Raw genomic sequence first — 23,178 nt, 5'->3', positions numbered from 1 at the left:
TGGAAGGCATGTTCTTAACAAATAAAGTGGACCCATCAGGTCTCCAGTGCTACGCAATGTGAGGGCACCACAGGATGGTGCGAGACACAGTGATTGACAGCTTTTCATGTATGGGCTTGTGTTTGGGGGGAGCTGTCTAAGGCTATGTTCACACGTTGCGTCCTGTCCCTGCGGGTTCTCCCGCAGCGGATTTGATAAATCTGCAGGGCAAACCCTCTGCGGTTATCCCTGCAGATTTATCGCGGTTTGTCCTGCGGGTTCCGCTGCAGGATTTTACCCCTACTATTGATGCTGCATATGCAGCAATATGCAGCATCAATAGTAATGTTAAAAATAATAAAATAATGGTATACTCACCCTCTGACGTCCCGATCTCCTCGGCGCTGCAGGCGGCGATCCGGCTCCAAAGATGCAGTGCAACCAGGACCTTCGTGACGTCACGGTCATGTGACCGCGACGTCACCGCAGGTCCTGGTCGCATAGCAAACCTGAGACCGGACGGCCGCGTGCAGCGCTGAGACTTCAGAGGGTGAGTATAATATTATTTTTTATTTTAATTCTTTTTTTTTTACTCAAATATGGTTCCCGGGGCCTGGAGGAGAGTCTCCTCTCCTCCCCCCCCGGGTACCACCCGCACATTATCCGCTTACTTCCCGCAAGGTGGGCACAGCCCCATGCGGGAAGTAAGCGGATCAATGCATTTTTATGGGTGCAGAATCGCTGCGATTCTGCACAAAGAAGTGACATGCTGCGGGTTGTAAACCGCTGCGTTTCCCGCAGCATGTGCACAGCGGTTTGCGGAAACTGCTGCGGACCCGCAGCTGCAAAATCGCCGCGTTTCCGCGGTAAAAACCGCAATGTGTGAACATAGCCTTAGTCAGTAGGACTCCATGGCTGTTCATGATCTGATGAGGATTTAGGATCTGATTCTCCACCTATGGTAATTCCTTACTACATGTGCTGACATTTATCATTCAGTGTAAGTGAATAGAGCATTTCGGAGTAATATCCATTCTGTGCATAGTAAAATGTGCTCATGCTTAATATTGGCTCTAGTTGCACACGGAGCGGCGAAAAAATTGGGCTATGCCTCGTACTTATCCGCTAGTATATCAATGTCAGCCTCTAATTCTGTTTCAGGTTTTTTGAGAAATACATGTTGGATCTCATATAGGTCAGTCTGAGATGTACACCTATCCTAAATGTTCTTTCCTGCTGTATGTGTATGGAGTATGAAACAGATAGAGATGGTTTTTCTTGATTTTTTTCGGTGTTTTGTGTTTTTTATGATTTGCGCCAAATTCATCTTTCCATTTGCCTTTACGGTAGTTAAAGTCACTATTATACAGTATGTAGATTTTTTTTAATATGCCACCATGGGTGGAGTCTAGACTTTCAGGATCTTTTTCCTGGATTCATTATTTGAAAATGTTCCCCAGTCCTCTACTGGAGTGATTTCATGTACATATGAAACTTTGCACAAATTTTGCACCATTTTAGTGGAACGTGTGACTTTTTTAGCTATGGTTTGCAAAACGGGATCATGATAAAAATGGAGAGCGTTATTTTTTTTGTTTTGCACAAAATTCATGAACCATTTTGAGGAGTTTGCTCTAAAAAAACATCAGTGAATACCTCAAGACAAAAAAAGTGACTTAAAAATGTAAATGATGAATGGGGCCCTTTGGGTATGAGTCCCGGAAGAATTTAGACTGATCATGACTTGAACATGTTGAATCAAATGCTAGAAAACTATATATCTGAGCCCAGCATTTCTGACTGTATACCATGCTGCGCTATAGCCTTATCGAATCGTTTCCACATCTGCTCCCTCCAGTTTCCAAGCTTGTTTTCTCCACCACTCCAGAATCTTGTTGTCCATTCTATCTAGGTTACCGTAGTTATTTTTTTTTTATCATGAAAGGAGGGGGATTTCCTTTCAAGTACTTGACCCAGAAAGGCCCACACATGGAATAGATTGAAAGTTCTGTGCAAAGTAAATCACTGTAAACCGAATATATTACATTTTGAGTAGAAACGTACCTGTTCAAGATTGGTCTGCCTCGGAAGACTATTGTCTTTTGTGCCCTGGCTCATGGTTTCTCTTCCAAAGCTGGGCCATATGGAGGCTATCATTATTAAATAAAATGTTAAACCCTTTGAGGGGACAGTCTGGCCTCTTCTGATCCAAGGTGTATAATATTGGGCAGATTAGCATTCACCTATCCTAAGATATCCTAGGTCATTATTTTTTTTTTAATACTCAATTTCAAATACCATGTTAAATAATATTTCAAACCTTCCTCTCTTAGTGGAAAATGGCTACAAAGGACGTCTGTCACTTTGGAGCATTTGGCACATCGGTGCATTACACAAACAGCCCATTGACTTCCATTGGCTCTGTGTAATGTTTCATTTACTCTGAAGTGGCACTGCCAGTTTCTCCCCACCACCCTGGGATAAGTCTATCTTTATTAAATCATTGTAAAAAAGTAAGAATGTCCAAAGTAAATGAAAAGGGTTATCTAATTATTTAAAGGGAACCTGTCACCAGGTTTTCTCAATATTATTATTATTATTTATTATATAAATATATAATATAAAGTACAACCACCACCTTTAAGGCCTCTTTTTATAGTATTGTACTAAGCAGTATGTAAGTCCCCAAACCCTTCTACGTAGCACAAAAAATAACTTTTATTGTACCCCCATACTGTGAATTCCAGCCCGATGGGCTTTAATGGTCTTGCTTTGGCACCTCCTCGCTTGTTGCAAGCGCCGTCCTACTGCCCTGCTCCATGTGGATGACGCATCCTAAATCATCCACACAGTGTCCCCAATCGCACTCATGCACAGGTGTACTTCTCTCTGCCATGTTGAGATGAGTGCAAAATATTGTAATGCACATGCATCAGCCTTACTCTCCTGGCGCATGCGCATTACAGTACTTTGCTCTGCTCTCAGCAGGACAGAAGGAAGTACGCCTGCGCAGGAGCACGATTGGTGGACACTGTATGGATGACAAAGGACACGTCATCTACATGAAGCTAGTGGGAGGACGGCAATTGGGACTCCCATCGGACCACACTGAAGGTCCATTCTGCTGTGGTCCTTAGAATTACCACTTTTAAAACACTGGAATACCCCTTAATCCTGGAATATGTATTTAAAATGTTTTCATTGTTTCTACATATATCGTTCTTATTTTAACATATGGTGACATATTAATTCTTCCATCCTATCTCATGCTACATGGTAGGTAGGTAGCAGAATAAATATCATTAGCTATATACGGGTAGGTACCCAATTTTCTATTTTATACCAAGTTTTTAATTTTTCCCTTCGTATTTAAAATGATCTTTACGTAAAAGAGAGATCTCCTTTGAGCAGCTACATGAGTTTCCGGTATATCTCTGGCAGCATGTCCTCGCCTTCTTCTAACTTCTGGCTCAAAGATTTCTTCAATCCAGATGTGGAGCAAAAATTAAAGATTTCCCAATTATATGTAGTGCTATTGATTGACTGGCCAAATAAATATCATTATGAAATGTGGTCTGATGTTGAGCCTCCATAAGATATGTTAGGAAAGTGGATTATCCTGATTGGATAAGAGTGTTCCTGTTGCATGTGGTTATCATTACAAGTGGTGGGCAGACTTCAAAGTTTGTATTTCAATGGAAAACACTTGGGCTTACAGTACAAATGACTACAAATGAAAATGTTTTCAGTTAAAAAGTGAGACTTATTGTGTCTAGAATTTTAGTGCTAGACTATATGTTTAGTGATGAAAGAGACGGTGCAGAGATTCTGCTGTATTTTTCATAGCTAAGACTTCCAGGCGTTTGGCATGGTGTCCAAATGTCCTACATACAGGGACGGTTTTAGACAAAATAGGGCCCTGGGCAAAAGTTTAAAGTGGGACCCCAAATGTCAAATACTGCACCATTACACAGAAACATTTCTGTTGTATTTACATGTGCTGAGTTCAGGCCGCTAAACAAGCGCGATAGACAATATTGAAGTCGTTCGACGCTTGTTTCCCGGCCTCTTTACACCGGTTGAGGAAGACTGATCGGTACAGATAGTCCTCGATACAGTATAATGCAGGTCCCATGTAGTACATATAGTATAATGCACTCCCCTCATAGAGTATAATGCAGCACCCCTCATAGAGTATAATGCAGCCCCCACAGAGTATAATGCAGCCTACCTCAGAGTATACTGCAGCCCCCTCACAGAGTATAATTCAGCCCCCTCAGAGTATGATATAGTACCCTCAGGGCATAATTCAGCACCCCTCATAGAGTATAATGCAGCCCCCCATCACAGAGTATAATGCAGCCCCCCCTCACAGAGTATAATGCAGCCCCCCCTCACAGAGTATAATACAGCCCCCTCAGAGTATAATGTAATCCTCTTTTAGAGTATAATGTAGTCCCCTCGGAGTATAATGCAGCCCCCACACATACAGTATAATGTAGCCCCTTCAGAGTATAATGTAGACCCCCTCAGAGTATAATGCAGCCCCCATGAGTATAATGCAGCCCCCTCAGAGTATAATGCAGCCCCACACACATAGTATAATGCAGCCCCCTGAGAGTATAATGTGCCCCCACACACACACACACACAATACAATGCAGCCCCCCACACACAGTATAATGCAGCCCCCTCAAAGTATAATGCAGCCCCCTCAGAGTATACTGCAGCCCCACACACACTGTATAATGCAGCTCCCTCAGAGTATAAAGCAGTAAAGCAGCCCCCTCAGAGTTTAAAGTAGCCCCTCAGAGTATACTGCAGCCCCCTCAGAGTATAATGCAGGCCCCCTACACACACACACACACACTATAATGCAGCCCCCTACACACAGTATAATTCAGCCCCCCACAAACACACAGTATAATTCAGCCCCTCCACAAACACACACTGTATAGTGCAGACACCCACACACAGTATAATGCAGCCCCCACACACTGTATAATGGAGCCACCCAAGCACACACATAGTATAATGCAGCCCCTTCAGAGTGTAGTGCAGCCCATTCAGAGTATAATGCAGCCCCACACGCACAGTATAATTCACCCCCCCCCCAGAAACACACAGTATAGTGCAGCCCCTGCACGGACATAGTATAATGCAGCCCCTTCCACTCACAGTATAATGCAGTCCCCACAAACAGTATAGTGCAGTCCCCCCAAACACAGTATAGTGCAGCCCCCACACACAGTATAGTGCAGCCCCCACATACACATGATAGTGCAGCCCCCCACACCACACACAGTATAATGCAGCCCCCACACACACACACATTATAATGCAGCCCCCCCACAAACATACACAGTATAATGCAGCCCCCCCACAAACATACACAGTATAATGCAGCCCTCTCTACTCAGTATAATGCAGCCCCCACACGCACAGTATAGTGCAGCCCCCCACATACACAATATAGTGCAGTCCCCCACACAAAGTATAGTGCAGCAGGCACACACACTATAATGCATATATACACACACACAATACTTACCTCTCCGCCTCATTCACCCCTGCTCTGGCTTCTACAGTGACTCTCAGCTCCCCTGCTGGCACATGCTGAGTCAGAGGCAGAGTGGGAGTGATGGGAGAGGGAGCGTCATCTGATGCTCTCTCCTCCATCACTGCTTTCAACTATATCGGCATGTGTGATACCGATAAGTTGAATTCGGGGGCAGGGGGCAACGCCGGACCCCATAGCGGCTGCTATAAGCGGCATGCCACTGACTGGGGGCTCCGAGGAGCTGGGGCCTTTGGCAACTGCCTGGTCTGCCTGCCCCTAACGCTGGCCCTGCCTACAGAAGGATGCATATAATGCCGACTTGAGTCTCGAAATTAGATACATATTCATTAAATAAGTTTGCTGCTTGAAGCCAAGGTCTAACTGTCATTAAAGGGGATGTCCCGTTCAAAGAATTGCTCCTGAATATACCTAAAATTGCAAGTTAGGGGGTACCTGTTCCGGCCAGAGGAAAGAAGGTTAAATCTTCCCCACAGACGCAGAGACTGTACTTTACTGTAAAGAACTCTCTGCCTCATGATGTTGTAATGGTTGATTAATTACAATAGTACAATGAGGGCCAGGACATCTTTCTTGAAAACTATATTACAGGTTATGGGCACCAGATTCAGTGATGGGACGTTGATCCAGGGAAATAGTCTGATTGTCGTATGTTGAGTCCGGGAGAAATTTTTCACCTAATATGGGACAATTAGTATCTGCCTCATGGAGTGATTTCTTTCCCATGGATCATCACGTTAGACTACAGTTAGTTACCTGGACATTATGTTTTGTTTTATTTTTTTATTGAGTGTAGAATATTTATATAGTATGTATATATTTATTTTTAATTAACATTATTAAAGTAGCATTTCCATCAAAATTTGTATCATTTAAATATATTGCAATCATCATATTATATGGCACTGAGTTCTTACAATTGCTCGTTTTGCCTTTCTACCCATCTAACTCTTCTCTTTTCCATTAGGTCTATGACATCACATGATTAAAAACTGACTAGCTGAATCCTTCTAAGCTCTATGTAGAAACAGGAGAAGGGAGCAGGTGGGACAGGAGTTGAAGATGAGGGAATGAGAAATGCTGGGACAAGAAACTTCCTGTTTCTACATACAGCAGAAAGGCAAAATGAGCAATTGTAAGTACACAGTGCTATAAAATTTTGTGGGGAGGGATTTTTTAACTCCACAGTAATGAGGAAGGAAAGTGAAATACATTTATATGCAAACTAGCAAAACAAAGTAGTGTAGGGCAAGGATCCCCAACTGGTGGCTCGCGGTCCCATGATGTGTTTCTTACGGCTGCCTGCGAGCTTGGTGCATTTGCACCAGGTCTAGCAAACAAATATGAAGAGCAGGTCTCCAGATGGTGAATTGTGTGAGTAGCCACGCACAAAAGAGCAGATCTGAATGTGCATATTCTGTCCTAGGGGGTTTGGAGATAAATTCAGAATCGTAAGCTGGAGACCGAATGATGCTACCTGTCAGAGGAGGTGCTTGAGGCTGGATGCAACAGTGTAGTGGAGTGATGTGAGAATATTGGGACCTCTGGATCTTGGTATACTGCCTTGGTGTGATTTCTGTGGAAAGGATTTGGCTTAAAAACCCAGCTGTCTAAACAAATAATGAATCCTGTAAGTTATCTCCCAACATTGACAAGTGGTCTTTGTTGGGGGGAGGTAGGATGTTCGCATAATATTTGGTAAAACTGGGAATCTGTCTGTGAGTGGGTACTCTTCTCAAAGGGGTGGTCTTTGGGGAGGTTTCACTGCATGTTGCTGTTTAGAACTGAAATATCACGAACTAATAAAGATCTGATTTCACAGTATGCACATCGCGCATTGGCCTTTTTTTTTTAGCTTTTTTATATTTAACAGTGCTCAAGGATCTAGTTTCGGGTGACTTTGCACCATGCTGTGATAATAACGCTATGCCATCCTCAGTGCCGCTCATTTTGGATTAGGATTACTCTCCTGTTAGGATATATAAAGCAAGAAGATACAATGTCATATACATGTAATAGCGATGGAATGACTATAGTAACCCCAATAACATATTCCCACCACGTTACACTCAGGAAAGAGAGATCTGATGGGCTCTTTGAAGAATGATCAAAAAATAAACTATCCATTTATTATGTGCATGGCGGGAGCAGGGTAGCAGCCAGTTATTTTCTTTCCCTCATTAAGAAAATGGTGGCTATGGCCCAAGAAGCTTTGTTTTTGCCTTCTTAAATGTACAGTGTCATTGTTTTGTTAGGCAAGTAAAAATACGGTACTCCCGAGTGATCACCTTCTTTCCTACAAGGCTGCTGAAGCAAGACGCTCTGTGCAAGAAACCTCTCAATCAGTATAAGTTTGGAAAAACATCTGAAGCTTGTGTAACTGAATTCAGCATGGCAGTGCTTTAGTGCTATACCATACAGTATATATATATAGTAGAAATATTGTATATACGTATATGAATCCGAAGTGCCTAAAAGTGGCGTGCTCCTCCACAAATCTTACTCGAGTCTTTGTAAGATTACTGATGGGAGGCACGCTGCATTACATAAATTATGTGGTCACTCCCCAGCTCTGCCCATTTTGGATAAGCTGGGCGAAACTGGTGTAAGAACATCAATAGTTGTCAAATTTTTGCACGACCTTGAACCTTTTGCTCAAAAATTTAGCAAATTATTAAAAAAAAGTGTTGTATGACAGATTTCTTAGAAAAGCACTTTAATGACTCAGGACCTATGTTTTTTTTGTCTTTATAAAGATGCCCTCCTTTGAATTTTTTTTATACTAAATCTGTGTAATTGCTTATATAATGCAATGTGCACTGCTCTGCTCCTCTTCTGAGTGATCTTGCTGCTTTTCAGACTCTCCAGGTCACATTGTGCCCTATGTATGAGCCGGAAGTCTATTTTGCAATGTAAGCCTATGGAGCCTTGTTCTGATGCTCCGAAGACTTACAGTGTAAAAGCCATTTCACTGCGCTCTGTGTGACCCTTAGAGTCTGCAGATCTGTGACGGCACTGAGAAGAGGAGCAGAACAGCTCTGGATCCTGGAGAAGGCTTCTGTAGGTGAGTATATTAATATACACATACTACAATAGATACAACTTGTGGAGACACGAGGGTCAGTGGGTGCTCTCATCCACTTGCTCGGCTGTTTTAAGAAAGACAGCATGGACTAGGGCTCATCCCACTGAACGCCCTCACTCCTTCCCGCGGTGAGAACACAGGGTGAAGGTAAAACAGTGTGGCAATAATTTATTGAACCACCAACAGACAATAACATATAGAACAGTCCCAGCAAATACCAAAGATGGTGCAAATTACAGAGTCCCATCCTTCCACTGGCTCGCAGGGATTAGAGCATCTGCGATTTCAGGGATTCCAGGGCTAAGTACCCAAAGAAGTGGCACCCACTAATGGTGGGCACCCACAAAGAGGAGGTAAGGACAAGCTTAGGAAGCTGTGCGAGTGCAGTGAAGTACGTGGTCAGGTGACCTGATTGTCCCAACCTGGATTCCCCAAACGTGTTTGAGGGTTCAGTTCAGTGATGGTCAGTGGAGCAAATCTGTATTCCTCCAGCTAGGGCCGTGGTCCCTTAACCCCTTTGCCCCCTAACCCCCGGAGGTATTTTCGTTTTTTGCATTTTCGATTTTTGCTCCCCTTCTTCCCAGAGCCATAACTTTTTTTTATTTTAAATCAAAATGGCCATGTGAGGGCTTGTTTTTTGCGGGACAAGTTGTACTTTTGAACGACACCATTGGTTTTAACATATCGTGTACTGGAAAACTGGTAAAAAAAATCAAATTGTGGTGAAATTGCCAAAAAAGTGCAATCCCACAGTTGTTTTTCAGATCAAGCGATTCTGAAAGTGGCGATACGAAATATGTGTATGTTTGATTTTTTTTATGGTTTTATTTTGAATTGGGCAAAAAGGGTGAGATTTGAACTTTTATTTATTTTTATTTTTTTTTTATATTTTTAAAAACATTTTTATTTTACTTTTGGCATGCTTCAATAGCCTCCATGGGAGACTAGAAGCTGCCATAATCCGATCGGCTCTGCTACATACAGGGGATGATCAGATCGCCTGTGTGTAGCAGAATTACCCACTTGCTATGAGTGCCGACCACCGGGCGGTGCTCATAGCAATCCGGCAGTGACAACCATAGAAGTCTGCAGGAGACCACTGGTTGTCATACCAGCCCTGCTGTCACCGATGAGCAGATTTCCGGTGCAATTGCCAGAAGTGCATGCTAAATATCAGAGTTTAACAGCCCCATTTAACGGGTTAATAGCCTCTGGTGGATCATGATTCCAACCGCGGCTGTTCAGGGCACATGTCAGCTGTTCAAAACAGCTGACATGTGTCGGGAAAGATGTGGGCTCACCGTCCGAGCCCACATCAAAGGGAGTCCGACATCGGCGTACTGTTACTCCCGATGTCGGAAAAGGGTTAAGCTGGTCCTGTAGATTGTCTCTTAGAACAGAGGCAGATCCCCTTTTATAGGTCACAACTGTCCTTTACGCCATCATCCACAGTTCACGGGGAAGGTGGGATGAGATAAACTCTCATTCTTTGAGTATTTAATCAATCTGCATAGTTTGTTCTTCCCTGTTTGCAGGTCAACAAGCTGCATGGACTTATTCAATGGGTAATCAGCATACTAGCTCAGCATACTAGCATACCTCCATTGTTCAATGACCCCACATTCCTGTCCTCCAAGGATAGTAGCACAATAATCAATAAAAGAGTCAACATTTAGGCTCAATTGAACAATGGCCTATGTCTCATGACACACAATAGACACACAAAAGAAAAACACATTAATTCAAGAGCCAACGTTCAGACTCATGTGAACAATAGTCTGTGTCTCCTGAGTTAGTGAAAAAATATGTCACACACTTATAGACAGGTTTAGTGAAAAGAAAACTTCACTGGGGGACTTCAAGACCAGTAGGGGGATAGCAAATGTATAAAGTGTTTACTCATACTGATTCCATTCCATCACATCTTTTTTTCACTTCCACTAACGCTAAAATGTCTTTTCTCAGGTATGTCGCTATCTATCCCTATCTCCCGCGCAAGGAGGATGAGCTGGAGCTGCGAAAGGGTGAAATGTTTTTAGTGTTTGAGCGCTGTCAGGACGGCTGGTTTAAGGGAACATCCATGCACACAAGTAAAATTGGAGTATTCCCTGGGAACTATGTAGCACCTGTTACACGGTAAATGACAAACATTACAATTTTTATGTGTACGAAGAAAATAATTTAATGAACTAGCATGACCACATAATAGAAAGAAAAGAAAAACGTCATGCAATATTGTAACAGATGTGAAAAATGTAGGTTGAGTACCAATTTTTCCTGTGAACAGTGGACGAAGCATCTAATCTGCTTTCTGTAGATGTATGCAGTGTAGGGCTAATTAGCCAGGAGGATATACAAGCTTCAGCCATGTAGTTAGGATCCCGTACTGTAAGGCTCAATGATCTGTATTCTACAACCATTTGTTAGGATCCAGTACTGTAAGGCTCTGTGATCTCCTACAGCCATGTGGATGGGATCCAGTACTGTAAGGCTTCGTGATCTGCTACAGCCATGTGGTTAGGATCCAGTACTGTAAGGCTCAGTGATCTGTATTCTACAGCCTTGTGGTTAGGATCCAGTACTGTAAGGCTCGGTGATCTGTATTCTACAGCCATGTGGTTAGTATCCAGTACTGTAAGGCTCGGTGATCTGTATTCTACAGCCAAGTGGTTGGGATCCAGTACTGTAAGGCTTCGTGATCTGCTACAGCCATGTGGTTAGGATCCAGTACTGTAAGGCTCAGTGATCTGTATTCTACAGCCATGTGGTTAGGATCCAGTACTGTAAGGCTCGGTGATCTGTATTCTACAGCCTTGTGGTTAGTATCCAGTACTGTAAGGCTCGGTGATCTGTATTCTACAGCCATATGGTTAGGATCCAGTATTGTAAGGCTCGGTGATGTGTATTCTACAGCCATATGGTTAGGATCCAGTATTGTAAGGCTCGGTGATCTGTATTCTACAGCCATGTGGTTAGGATCCAGTATTGTAAGGCTTGGTGATCTGCTACAGCCATGTGGTTAGGATCCAGTACTGTAAGGCTTGGTGATCTGTATTCTACAGCCATGTGGCTAGGATCCAGTACTGTAAGGCTCTGTAATCTGTATTCTACAGCCATGTGGTTAGGATCCAGTACTGTAAGGTTTGGTGATCTGCTACAGCCATGTGGTTAGTATCCAGTACTCTAAGGCTTGGTGATCTGTATTCTACAGCCATGTGGTTAGGATCCAGTACTGTAAGGCTAGGTGATCTGCTACAGCCATGTGGTTAGGATCCAGTACTGTAAGGCTGGGTGATCTGTATTCTACCGCCATATGGTTAGGATCCAGTATTGTAAGGCTCGGTGATCTGTATTCTACAGCCATGTGGTTAGGATCCAGTACTGTAAGGCTTGGTGATCTGCTACAGCCATGTGGTTAGGATCCGGTACTGTAAGGCTTGGTGATGTGTATTCTACCGCCATATGGTTAGGATCCTGTATTGTAAGGCTTGGTGATCTGTATTCTACAGCCATGTGGTTAGGATCCAGTATTGTAAGGCTCGGTGATCTGTATTCTACAGCCATTTGGTTAGGATCCAGTACTGTAAGGCTTGGTGATCTGTATTCTACAGCCATTTGGTTAGGATCCAGTATTGTAAGGCTCGGTGATCTGTATTCTACAGCCATTTGGTTAGGATCCAGTACTGTAAGGCTTGGTGATCTGTATTCTACAGCCATGTGGTTAGGATCCAGTACTCTAAGACTCGGTGATCTGTATTCTAAATCTACATATGTGCTGCGCACATCTTGAATGTCAATAGATTGATTCCCCAAATTTTACTTTTCATTCATTTGCAATTCTATTAATGTTTTAGTGCCGTTGTGTTTCTCCGTGTAACATATTTGATTAAATTATTCATTTTGCTGTAGGAAATGCACCCAAACCATGAACTGCTAACCTAAATCATTGTGATGGAGGAAAACAATGTTTATAGCAATACAGAATACATTTGTTATCTAACTGTATAGGTTTATTATGTTGTCAGGACACTTTATTGATTTAGATTTTCTTTTTGGTTATGCTCTTTATAAACAACATTTATATATAATAATGAAAATCTTTTCTATTTTGTTTGGTGACTTCAAAGTACACCTATTAATATTCAGGGATTACAACACAGACCGTAGAAGAAAGATTTATTAACTCCCAAATGTTACTTGTTTAGGGCATTAACCACTGGCTCACAGGCTAAAGTGGCCATGGCAACGTCAGGAGCGGGCACCCAGATGGTCAACATGGTGGCACCGTGCTCTAGCGGAGTACCCTGCCAGAAGCTACAGGGAAATGGTGTGGACTTTAGCAAAACAGTGAATGCAAATGGCGTCTCCCCAACTGTTCCAGGAGGACATATCCAAACCAGCCCACAGTCCAAGGTCCTCATTCACATGAGTGGCCAAATGACTGTGAACCAGGCCCGCAATGCTGCCCGCACAGGTAGGACCTAAAGACATAATATGAAAGTTGCATAACTTCATCATACAATGAATATGTGGAATATACAGTTAGGGCCAGAAATATTTGGACAGTGACACAAGTTTTGTTATTTTAGCTGTTTATAACAACATGTTCAGAAATAAAATTATATATGTAATATGGGCTGAAAGTGCACACTCCCAGCTGCAATATGATAGTTTCCACATCCAAATCGGAGAAAGGGTTTAGGAATCATAGCTCTGTAATACATAGCATCCTCTTTTTCAAGGGACCAAAAGTAATTGGACAATGGACTCTAAGGGCTGCAATTAACTCTGAAGGCGTCTCCCTCGTTAACCTGTAATCAATGAAGTAGTTAAAAGGTCAGGGGTGGATTCCAGGTGTGTGGTTTTGCATTTGGAAGCTGTTGCTGTGAGCAGACAACATGCGGTCAAAGGAACTCTCAATTGAGGTGAAGCAGAACATCCTGAGGCTGAAAAAAAAGAAAAAATCCATCAGAGAGATAGCAGACATGCTTGGAGTAGCAAAATCAACAGTTGGGTACATTCTGAGAAAAAAGGAATTGACTGGTGAGCTTGGGAACTCAAAAAGGCCTGGGCGTCCACGGATGACAAAAGTGGTGGATGATCGCCGCATACTTAATTTGGTGAAGAAGAACCCGTTCACAACATCAACTGAAGTCCAGAACACTCTCAGTGAAGTAGGTGTATCTGTCTCTAAGTCAACAGTAAAGAGAAGACTCCATGACAGTAAATACAAAGGGTTCACATCTAGATGCAAACCATTCATCAATAACAAAAATAGACAGGCCAGAGTTAAATTTGCAGAAAAACACCTCAAGAAGCCAGCTCAGTTCTGGAAAAGTATTCTATGGACAGATGAGACAAAGATCAACCTGTACCAGAATGATGGGAAGAAAAAAGTTTGGAGAAGAAAGGGAACGGCACATGATCCAAGGCACACCACATCCTCTATAAAACATGGTGGAGGCAACGTGATGGCATGGGCATGCATGGCTTTCAATGGCACTGGGTCACTTGTGTTTATTGATGACATAAGAGCAGGCAAGAGTAGCCGGATGAATTCTGAAGTGTACCGGGATATACTTTCAGCCCAGATTCAGCCAAATGCTGCAAAGTTGATTGGACGGCGCTTCATAGTACAGATGGACAATGACCCCAAGCATACAGCCAAAGCTACCCAGGAGTTCATGAGTGCCAAAAAGTGGAACATTCTGCAATGGCCAAGTCAATCTCCAGATCTAAACCCAATTGAGCATGCATTTCACTTGCTCAAATCCAGACTTAAGACGGAAAGACCCACAAACAAGCAAGACTTGAAGGCTGCGGCTGTAAAGGCCTGGCAAAGCATTAAGAAGGAGGAAACCCAGCGTTTGGTGATGTCCATGGGTTCCAGACTTAAGGCAGTGATTGCCTCCAAAGGATTTGCAACAAAATATTGAAAATAAAAATATTTTGTTTGGGTTATGTTTATTTGTCCAATTACTTTTGACCTCCTAAAATGTGGAGTGTTTGTAAAGAAATGTGTACAATTCCTACATTTTCTATCAGATATTTTTGTTCAACCCTTCAAATTAAACGTTACAATCTGCACTTGAATTCTGTTGTAGAGGTTTCATTTCAAATCCAATGTGGTGGCATGCAGAGCCCAACTCGCGAAAATTGTGTCACTGTCCAAATATTTCTGGCCCTAACTGTACCTACTTTTTCCTTGATTGAAATAAACGGGAAGTGAAACTTGAATGGTTACTTACATTCACTCACTGCATTTCATGTCTGTGTTATATGTGTAATGCGTGCTTGAGATTTTCTGTAATTTGGCCCCTTTCCAGAAAATTAACATCAGTCCCCAGCTGTCTGCTTTCCCTCAGCTGGTTAGGAAATAAAGGAGGACCCCACAATGTTTTTTTTTAAATATTGATTTATTTAATACACAATATACACACACATATACACATCATCAGCATCGCCTGGTGTCGCTGATCGCAGGCAGATCAGGCAACCCGGGGCCTGATAACAGCAATAACTGCATTGCTTTTTCCCAGGCGCAGGTACGTGTTATACTGATGGCACACGGATGTTATCTGTGTATCATTAGTTTGCAAGTGTGCTGAATGCATTTCGTGAGTGGTGAGTGAAAAATCTGACATGTGCACACCACCATTGAATACAATGGGTCTGCGTATGTCCGTATTTGTGGTCTTTAAAAACGGTCCGCATACAAACACAAAAAACGGATGTGTGAAGGGGGCCTAAAATGGTAACCGAAGACAGATCTGTATTTTGTCAGACCCAAAATACAGTTAAAATACAGTCAAAACAGCTGACGTGCTGGGAAAGGGACACGGCATGCACAGTATTGTGAACGAATCGAAAAAAAGATGTGGAATCCAGCTCAATGAAGTAGTGAAAAAAAACCTTTCTTTATTCGCTTCAAATCATATTAAGGGTGCTTGTTCACCAGAAACGCGTTGATATCGCATTTTATTCTTTGTTGCTGCTGATGTTTTATCCTCCACTGAATATGATTTGAAGTGAATAAAGAAAGGTTTTCTTTCACTACGTTGAACTGGATTCCTCATCTTTTTTTCGATTCCTCCACGCCCTGACACAGCGGTTCCGTGCTCCGAGTTTCTAAGGATACCGATCATGGTGAGCTGGACTTTGTCTTATTATACAGTATTGTGAAACCTGAAGCTGTTAAAAGACGTTCAAAAGCCTGAAAATATTCACAAGTTTTTTTGACATAGAAATTCTTATGTTTATTCTTCTTAACATTTTCTGAGCACTATTTCTGGTGGGTTTCAGGGCGGACCTGTTTGAGTACTTACCCTTAGAGCTCTTGCTCACGACCATAATAATTGGACGCTTGCTAGCTGTCATTTTGATGAGTAGCACTCGTCCCCATGTTAGCCTATGGAGCTGTGCACATGTCTGATATTTTCCTTTGATCGAGTTGGTCCAAGGAAAAAAAATCACAGCATGCATGAATTGCCTCCTATAATCCTATGGCACTCGCCCATTCATGTCAATGGGTCTGTGGAGAAATCAGGCTGCACCAGATGACATTTTCACTGACAGACTGGATGGAGAAGATCAAGGTTTTTTCAATTCTCCATAGAAAATGGGATCACACTCTAATCAGACTCCGAGGACACACTAATTATAGATTATTATAATCTGACTGATGAGAGAAAAACGGACGTGTGACCTTAGCCCTAGAAAGATGGGGGGAGGACTCGGTCAAATATGGGGACAGTCACTACCCCCAAATGTATACTAGAAAAACATAAATCTGACCATCACCTCCTAAGAAACTGAGTCAAATGGAAACAGGCGCAGGCGGAATACAGCATCGAAGAGTGGATGTATGAATTTTAAGCTACAAGTTGCCATTTTGTGTCTGCCCGTCTGCTACATCTTTATGAAGTATGCAGCCATATTTTGACATGGATATGTATGTGCATAGGAGAAACTGTAGCTGTCACATAATGTAGTGATGGAGAGCACTAATACAGCGCGATGTGCAGATACAGTGTGGACCTGAATACAAGTCTGGCTGCACAGAACTGTAATGCTGGTTCTATTATTTCACTTGTGCGGCTGTACATTGGCCGGCTGCGCTGCCTCCTTACTGCCTGCTGTTATCCTAACTTTGAGTATGAGTAAAAGAATTAAAGTTATTTGCTTAAGAGGCAATGAGAGCCCGAAGTGCTGGATCCACAAGCTTTAATATTGCCTCTAAACACTGTTATGGGGTTATTGATTGGATTTTGCTTTCCTTTTTTCTCCTCTTTAATTTTCCTCTGAAAACCGAGAAGTCTCTTTATGGTCATTGGTAGAAATGTCTGCGCCATCGAGAAAACACATTACCCAAAGTGAAATTGTCAAATCTGTTTTACAACGGGAAAGGGAGCGTTAGACGTAGGAGAATGCTGCGCTGCACATCTGTTCCCGGGCACGTCATCTACAGATCTCTTTATTAAGCTCCATAGGACAAATTGATGAAATGGGAAATATACATATTTTCGCTCTGTAAAATCTTTGTGAGTTCAGTCAAAGGGTGAATAAAGTATCAGGTTTTACTGTTCCGCTGAATATTGAGTATATAGACGGTTATTCCGCTAAGGGCGAGAATAAAGGCAGCAGCGAGGTGCAATAAAACAAAGCTAAGAAAACATTGTTATTTTCTCATATGGTCATTTAAATTTATAAGACCGACTCCTTCTGCCCAGGTTGACCTAAAGCTTAGACTCTAATAATAAAAAAGAAAACAAGTGCTGGCATTCCTGGCGCTGCCCTGTAAAAACAAGTGTAATTAGATTAGGCGGCTGCTGATGGTGCGGTGCAGTGAAGCCGCATGGATCCCACTAACGGCGCGCAATAGGGAGTAACCAGCAGAGCAGATCACGTCACATACCCAACATAATAAGCCTTCTGCAGTGTGGAACGCTGAGAGGGGAGAGTGTCGGTGTACCTTCAGTGAGCCCACTACAACAATACATTCCAACTGCTTGTATAGCGCCAACATATTCCACAGCTCTGCACGGAGATTGTCACATTCACTTATATTCCTGCCCCAGCTAGAGCTCAGAATCTAACTTTCTGGATTCATTCTCTAACTTTCTGGATTCATTCTCTGGACCTAAATGCCGATAAGCAGCTCTGCTAACCACATTCCCAGCTGATCTGGAGGACGCAAACCAAGCTAGCATCATTGCTTCTGTCACAGCTGCAGAAAAACTCATGGATCACACATCTAAAAACCACACCTTGATCTACTGCAGCTAGGCACAAATGTACAAAACTGGACACGAGGTTCTTAGTTTAATATCCTGATCAGACTGTATGAAGCCCACTACCACGTCACGGTGAACCTCTTAGTGAGTCTCTGACCTAAAAGGTGCAGCAACCACCACTAAGGGGATAGTGCACCAGCAGGGCGAGCGACCTGGCGCCCAACAGCACCCATGATGCGAGGCTGAGCACCCGTGACACCAGGCCACCCCACCACCGCTACCTCCATGGAAAGCAGCAATAAATGACCCCTCTAGGCGGCAGGTGATATTAATTATCCCTTACTTACCAATCTTTTTCCCTTTTTACTCCACAGTAATTTATAAATAAGCCGCATACCTCTATGGAAACACTCAGGCCATGTGCCGCTTCTCTGAATGCCCAGAACCTGCGTTAGTGCAGACAATGGCTTGGTGTAAGGCGATGACTAGTTTCACCTATGGCAGCATGTTACCTGCATGCCTGACACTTATCTGATGCTTATTTTAACTAGCAATCCATAAAGAGGTCAACCACTTTAAAATTCATTTCTGCCTCTTACTTAGTCCCTTCAGGCCAGCTATCTGCTCTTTCTGTAGGTGGTTGGTAGATTTCTTTCCCCTTAATTCACGTGTATTGCTTTTAAAAGGAGTGACTCTTGTATACGTAGTATAGTACAGACCAAAAGTTTGGTCACACCTTCTCATGTAAAGATTTTTCTGCATTTTCATGACAATGAAAATTGTACATTCACACTGAAGGCATCAAAACTATGAATTAACACGTGGAATTATATACTTAACAAAAAAGTGTGAAACAACTGAAATTATGTCTTATATTCTAGGTTCTTCAAAGTAGCCACCTTTTGCTTTGATGACTGCTTTGCACACTCTTGGAATTCTCTTGATGAGCTTCAAGAGGTAGTCACCGGGAATGGTCTTCCAACAATCTTGAAGGAGTTCCCAGAGATGCTTAGCACTTGTTGACTCTTTTGCCTTCACTCTGCGGTCCAGCTCACCCCATACCATCTCGATTGGGTTCAGGTCTGGTGACTGTGGAGGCCAGGTCATCTGGCGTAGCACCCCATCACTCTCCTTCTTGGTCAAATAGCCCTTACACAGCCTGGAGGTGTGTTTGGGGTCATTGTCCTGTTGAAAAATAAATGATGGTCCAACTAAACGCAAACCGGATGGAATAGCATGCCACTGCAAGATGCTGTGGAAGCCATGCTGGTTCAGTATGCCTTCAATTTTGAATAAATCCCCAACAGTTTCACCAGCAAAGCACCCCCACACCATCACACCTTCTCCTCCATGCTTCACAGTGGGAACCAGGCATGTAGAGTCCATCCGTTCACCTTTTCTGCGTCGCACAAAGACACGGTGGTTGGAACCAAAGATCTCAAATTTGGACTCATCAGACCAAAGCACAGATTTCCACTGGTCTAATGTCCATTCCTCGTGTTGTTTAGCCCAAACAAGTCTCTTCTGCTTGTTGCCTGTCCTTAGCAGTGGTTTCCTAGCAGTTATTTACCATAGCGGCCTGCTGCACAAAGACTCCTCTTAACAGTTGTTGTAGAGATGTGTCTGCTGCAAGAACTCTTGTGTGTAATTGACCTGGTCTCTAATCTGAGCTGCTGTTAACTTGCGATTTCTGAGGCTGGCGACTCGGATAAACTTATCCTCAGAAGCAGAGGTGACTCTTGGTCTTCCTTTCCTGGGGTGGTCCTCATGTGAGCCAGTTTCTTTGTAGCGCTTGATGGTTTTTGCCACTGCACTTGGGGACACTTTCAAAGTTTTCCCAATTTTTCGGACTGACTGACCTTCATTTCTTAAAGTAATGATGGCCACTTGTTTTTCTTTCCTTAGCTGCTTTTTTCTTGCCATAATGCAAATTCTAACAGTCTATTCAGTAGGACTATAAGCTATGTATCCACCAGACTTCTGCACAACACAACTGATGGTCCCAACACCATTTATAAGGCAAGAAATCCCACTTATTAAACCTGACAGGGCACACCTGTGAAGTGAAAACCATTCCCGGTGACTACCTCTTGAAGCTCATCAAGAGAATGCCAAGAGTGTGCAAAGCAGTCATCAAAGCAAAAGGTCGCTACTTTGAAGAACGTAGAATATAAGACATAGTTTCAGTTGTTTCACACTTTTTTGTTAAGTATATACGTATGTTAATTAATAGTTTTCATGCCTTCAGTGTGAATGTACAATTTTCATAGTCATGAAAATACAGAAAAATCTTTAAATGAGAAGATGTGTCCAAACTTTTGGTCTGTACTGTATATTAGGGAATTGCACTTAATGCAATTTTTAACTGGTTCCCTAGTCCATTATCTGCCATGACACATCTTTGTGCCAAAAATGGAAGTTGGCACATTTCGATGACACCTCTTTGTGACTTATTTCTTTCACTGGTTCCTTCCAGCCGCTGCTCATGGTCAGGAGCGTCCGACTGCTGCAGTTACCCCCATGCAAGCACAGAACCCATCTTGCCTTATCCCAGCATCTTCTGTCAATAACCACCAAGGCAGCTCTCAGCCAATGCAGCCACCGCTTTCCAGTCCAGCTGCTTACATCAATGCCGCGATGAATCTCAACAGACCAAATGTGCCAATGGCTGCTACCCCTTCCATTACCAGTGTCCCCTCCTTAGAGGTAGATGGCAACTGGAAAACGAACTCCGCGGTCACTGGATGTTCTTCATCTCCCGATAATGCACCTTCAAGTTCCGCCACCAACAAGCAGGACAAGGACAACAAGGTGAGTGCGGCACAGTAAAATATGGTCATCGGGTATGAAAAGTTTTGCAGATGTGAAATGGAGATGTTACATTTAGCAACCAGTCAGAGTCTATTTTTTAGTGTAGATTAGTTCATGAGATGTGATCTGCTTGGTAGTCGCTCCATTTTTGTCTGTGCTGTTTTTTTATACAGGAACCCACTTATTCTCTCGGTGCAGGAGGAGCGGTCATATTGTCTTTAGCATTGGATACATAGATTATTTATCTGTTCCAGGTTTAACAAAATCTCTATATTACACAGGAGGTGAAGTGATGTCTCAGCTCTGTAAGATATGATTATGTGTGATGCTAGATGACAAGTCTTCGGTAAACAATACATTCACAAATCAGACACCTACAACTAGTAGTAAGAAATTAGTATTGTTGTAGTATGCAAGAATCCATAGAAAATCATTGTTTTGTAAGTTCCTAATATTACAACTATATCACAAATTGTGAAATACCAGAGGCCACTATATAATTGTAACAAGTAATAGTTTTTGGCCATCCCTGTCATCTTATAGGGGTTGTCCAGTACGGTCATTTGCTTACAGGGCCAGTGGCAGCGGGATGTGTAGCGTTCAGAGCCCGATCACTACAGCTCAGCTTATACTGTATTAAAAGGGGTTATTCTCTACTGGAGAACCTCATATGAATGGCCTGCATAAAATTGGAAAAAATGTATACTTACCTCCTGTGCCAGCTCCTCCACTCTAAGCCCTGTGTTCCCCGCCGGTCTCGTAACATAAACAGTCCATGTGACAAATCTAGCCAATCAGCGGCCTCTGATCAGCTGCATCCTTCACTATTCCATATGACGGATTTCCTTTCACAACAGTTATGAAGGCTGCAGCCGATCACATAACAATGTTTATGTCAGTGGGAGAAGCTGGGCTCATAAAGAAGAAATGGTGCCAGCCCGGGAGGTAACTACCGTACATATTTTTCTTATTTCATGCAGCACTCTGGGGCTGGTAGTGGACAACTCCTTGAAGTAAACAGGAGTTGATCTGCAATATGAAATGTTCCTCATCTTAGAGAAAGAACATTTCCAACCTCAAATATGGTAAAGAGGATCAATTGCTGGATCAATCTCCAAAGTCAGTGCTCATTATGCTTTTTTTCGTTTTAAACACCCAAAAAAGTAAAAAGTAGGATGTTGTATGTCTTCAGTGTGTCTGTCTAATCCATCCATCATCCTGTCATCTTTCTGTTTTTTTTGTCTTTGTTGTTAATGTATAATTTTATATATCGCTGAGTTTATTGGTTTCTCTTTTGTGATACTTATAATGAGCCTTGTTTTTCTGTTGGTTTATGAAACCTATAAAATTACTTCTATAAAGTAAGTTGAGGTTAGGGAAGGAAACAGCTGAGAGAGGGGCCCAGTGGTGGTCCAGCGGTGGGCCTTGTCTTCAATGTTACTATAATGAGTGTACCATCGCCAGATGGGCTCGTATTTTACCTTACAGGTTACACTGGTCCTGACCCTCTTTCCTAGTGCTACGCTGTTTGCTGATTTGTATGTTCGCCCCGTGTTAGCATGTGTAGAAACAACTTGCTGATTTGTATCTGCTGTCAAAAGCTTTTCTGACCATTTAAATGACCTTTTTCCTGTTAGCAGAAATAGATTTTTTTTAAACAAAAGTGGTAATTGTGCAGGAACAGTCAATTCCAAAAGGGAAGTTTCGGCTCATAAAGTAATTGTGTCTGGAAATTTATTGAATGTGAGCTGTGTTTTGTTGGTAACCTTGGGGGATATTTTGTTGACACTTACATTCAGGTATTAGTGGCTAAAAATAATTTTTGCAACTAGATTTCATAAAACGTTTCTGCACCGTTTGCCTTTTGCAGCCTCCTTTGTTTCCTGCACATTCAACTTTAAAGTGGTATGTGACCATAAATCAGCCGAGAGAAGGAAACAAGAGTGATGCCAGAGTTACACACTCCCTATCATAAAAAAAATCCATTTTTGATTAAAAAAAAAATGTAAAAGCCATCACAGCAGCGCCAAGGTGTACCCAATTGGGGTGGCCATATCTAGTATTAAAACCTTACCATGTGTCAAAGCAACATCAATGTGAATAAGGGCAGAGCAGGACCAGGTCCCGAATGGATAGCCATTAAATGGGCAATCATTAGGGACCATTGAAGCTATATAAACATTATGCCCTTCTCAAAGGAAGGTCGGTCACACCATTGCTTGTTTAATGGCCAGTGTGAACATGCTCCTCGTTTGCATGCATACCAACCTTTCCTACAGTTAGTTTTTTTTTCGGTTAAGTCCCTATCAGAAAAGGCCGACTGATGGATTATCCAAATAACCCGTTCTGCAGTCACCAATGGACAGTGCAACCAGAGGCTGTAGAAAGCAAACAGTGCCTTATTTTTAATGAAACTCAATTGCAAAAATTCTTTTTTAGCCCCAATTGCATGTATTTAAGTAAAAAAGTAAAAAAAAAGTCCCCAACCTTTTT

General features: G+C 42.5%; 1 protein-coding gene across 2 annotated transcripts in view; it reads left to right on the top strand.

Moving 5' to 3' along the window:
• The window catches only part of SH3RF1 (SH3 domain containing ring finger 1), a 200,698-nt gene that overhangs the window by 174,978 nt on the left and 2,542 nt on the right, over positions 1-23,178 (top strand). For both annotated transcript variants that reach the window (XM_069744207.1, XM_069744206.1), the window contains 3 exons: positions 10,607-10,777; positions 12,847-13,115; positions 20,351-20,685. In XM_069744207.1, coding sequence (XP_069600308.1) covers positions 10,607-10,777; positions 12,847-13,115; positions 20,351-20,685 — 775 coding nt within the window. The remainder of the gene's footprint in view (positions 1-10,606; positions 10,778-12,846; positions 13,116-20,350; positions 20,686-23,178) is intronic.

Source organism: Ranitomeya imitator, chromosome 1, assembly GCF_032444005.1.
Source record: "Ranitomeya imitator isolate aRanImi1 chromosome 1, aRanImi1.pri, whole genome shotgun sequence".
In the NCBI taxonomy this organism is placed as follows: domain Eukaryota; kingdom Metazoa; phylum Chordata; class Amphibia; order Anura; family Dendrobatidae; genus Ranitomeya; species Ranitomeya imitator.
Note: the sequence above shows the minus strand (reverse complement) of the source record. Positions and strands in the feature narration are given on the sequence as shown.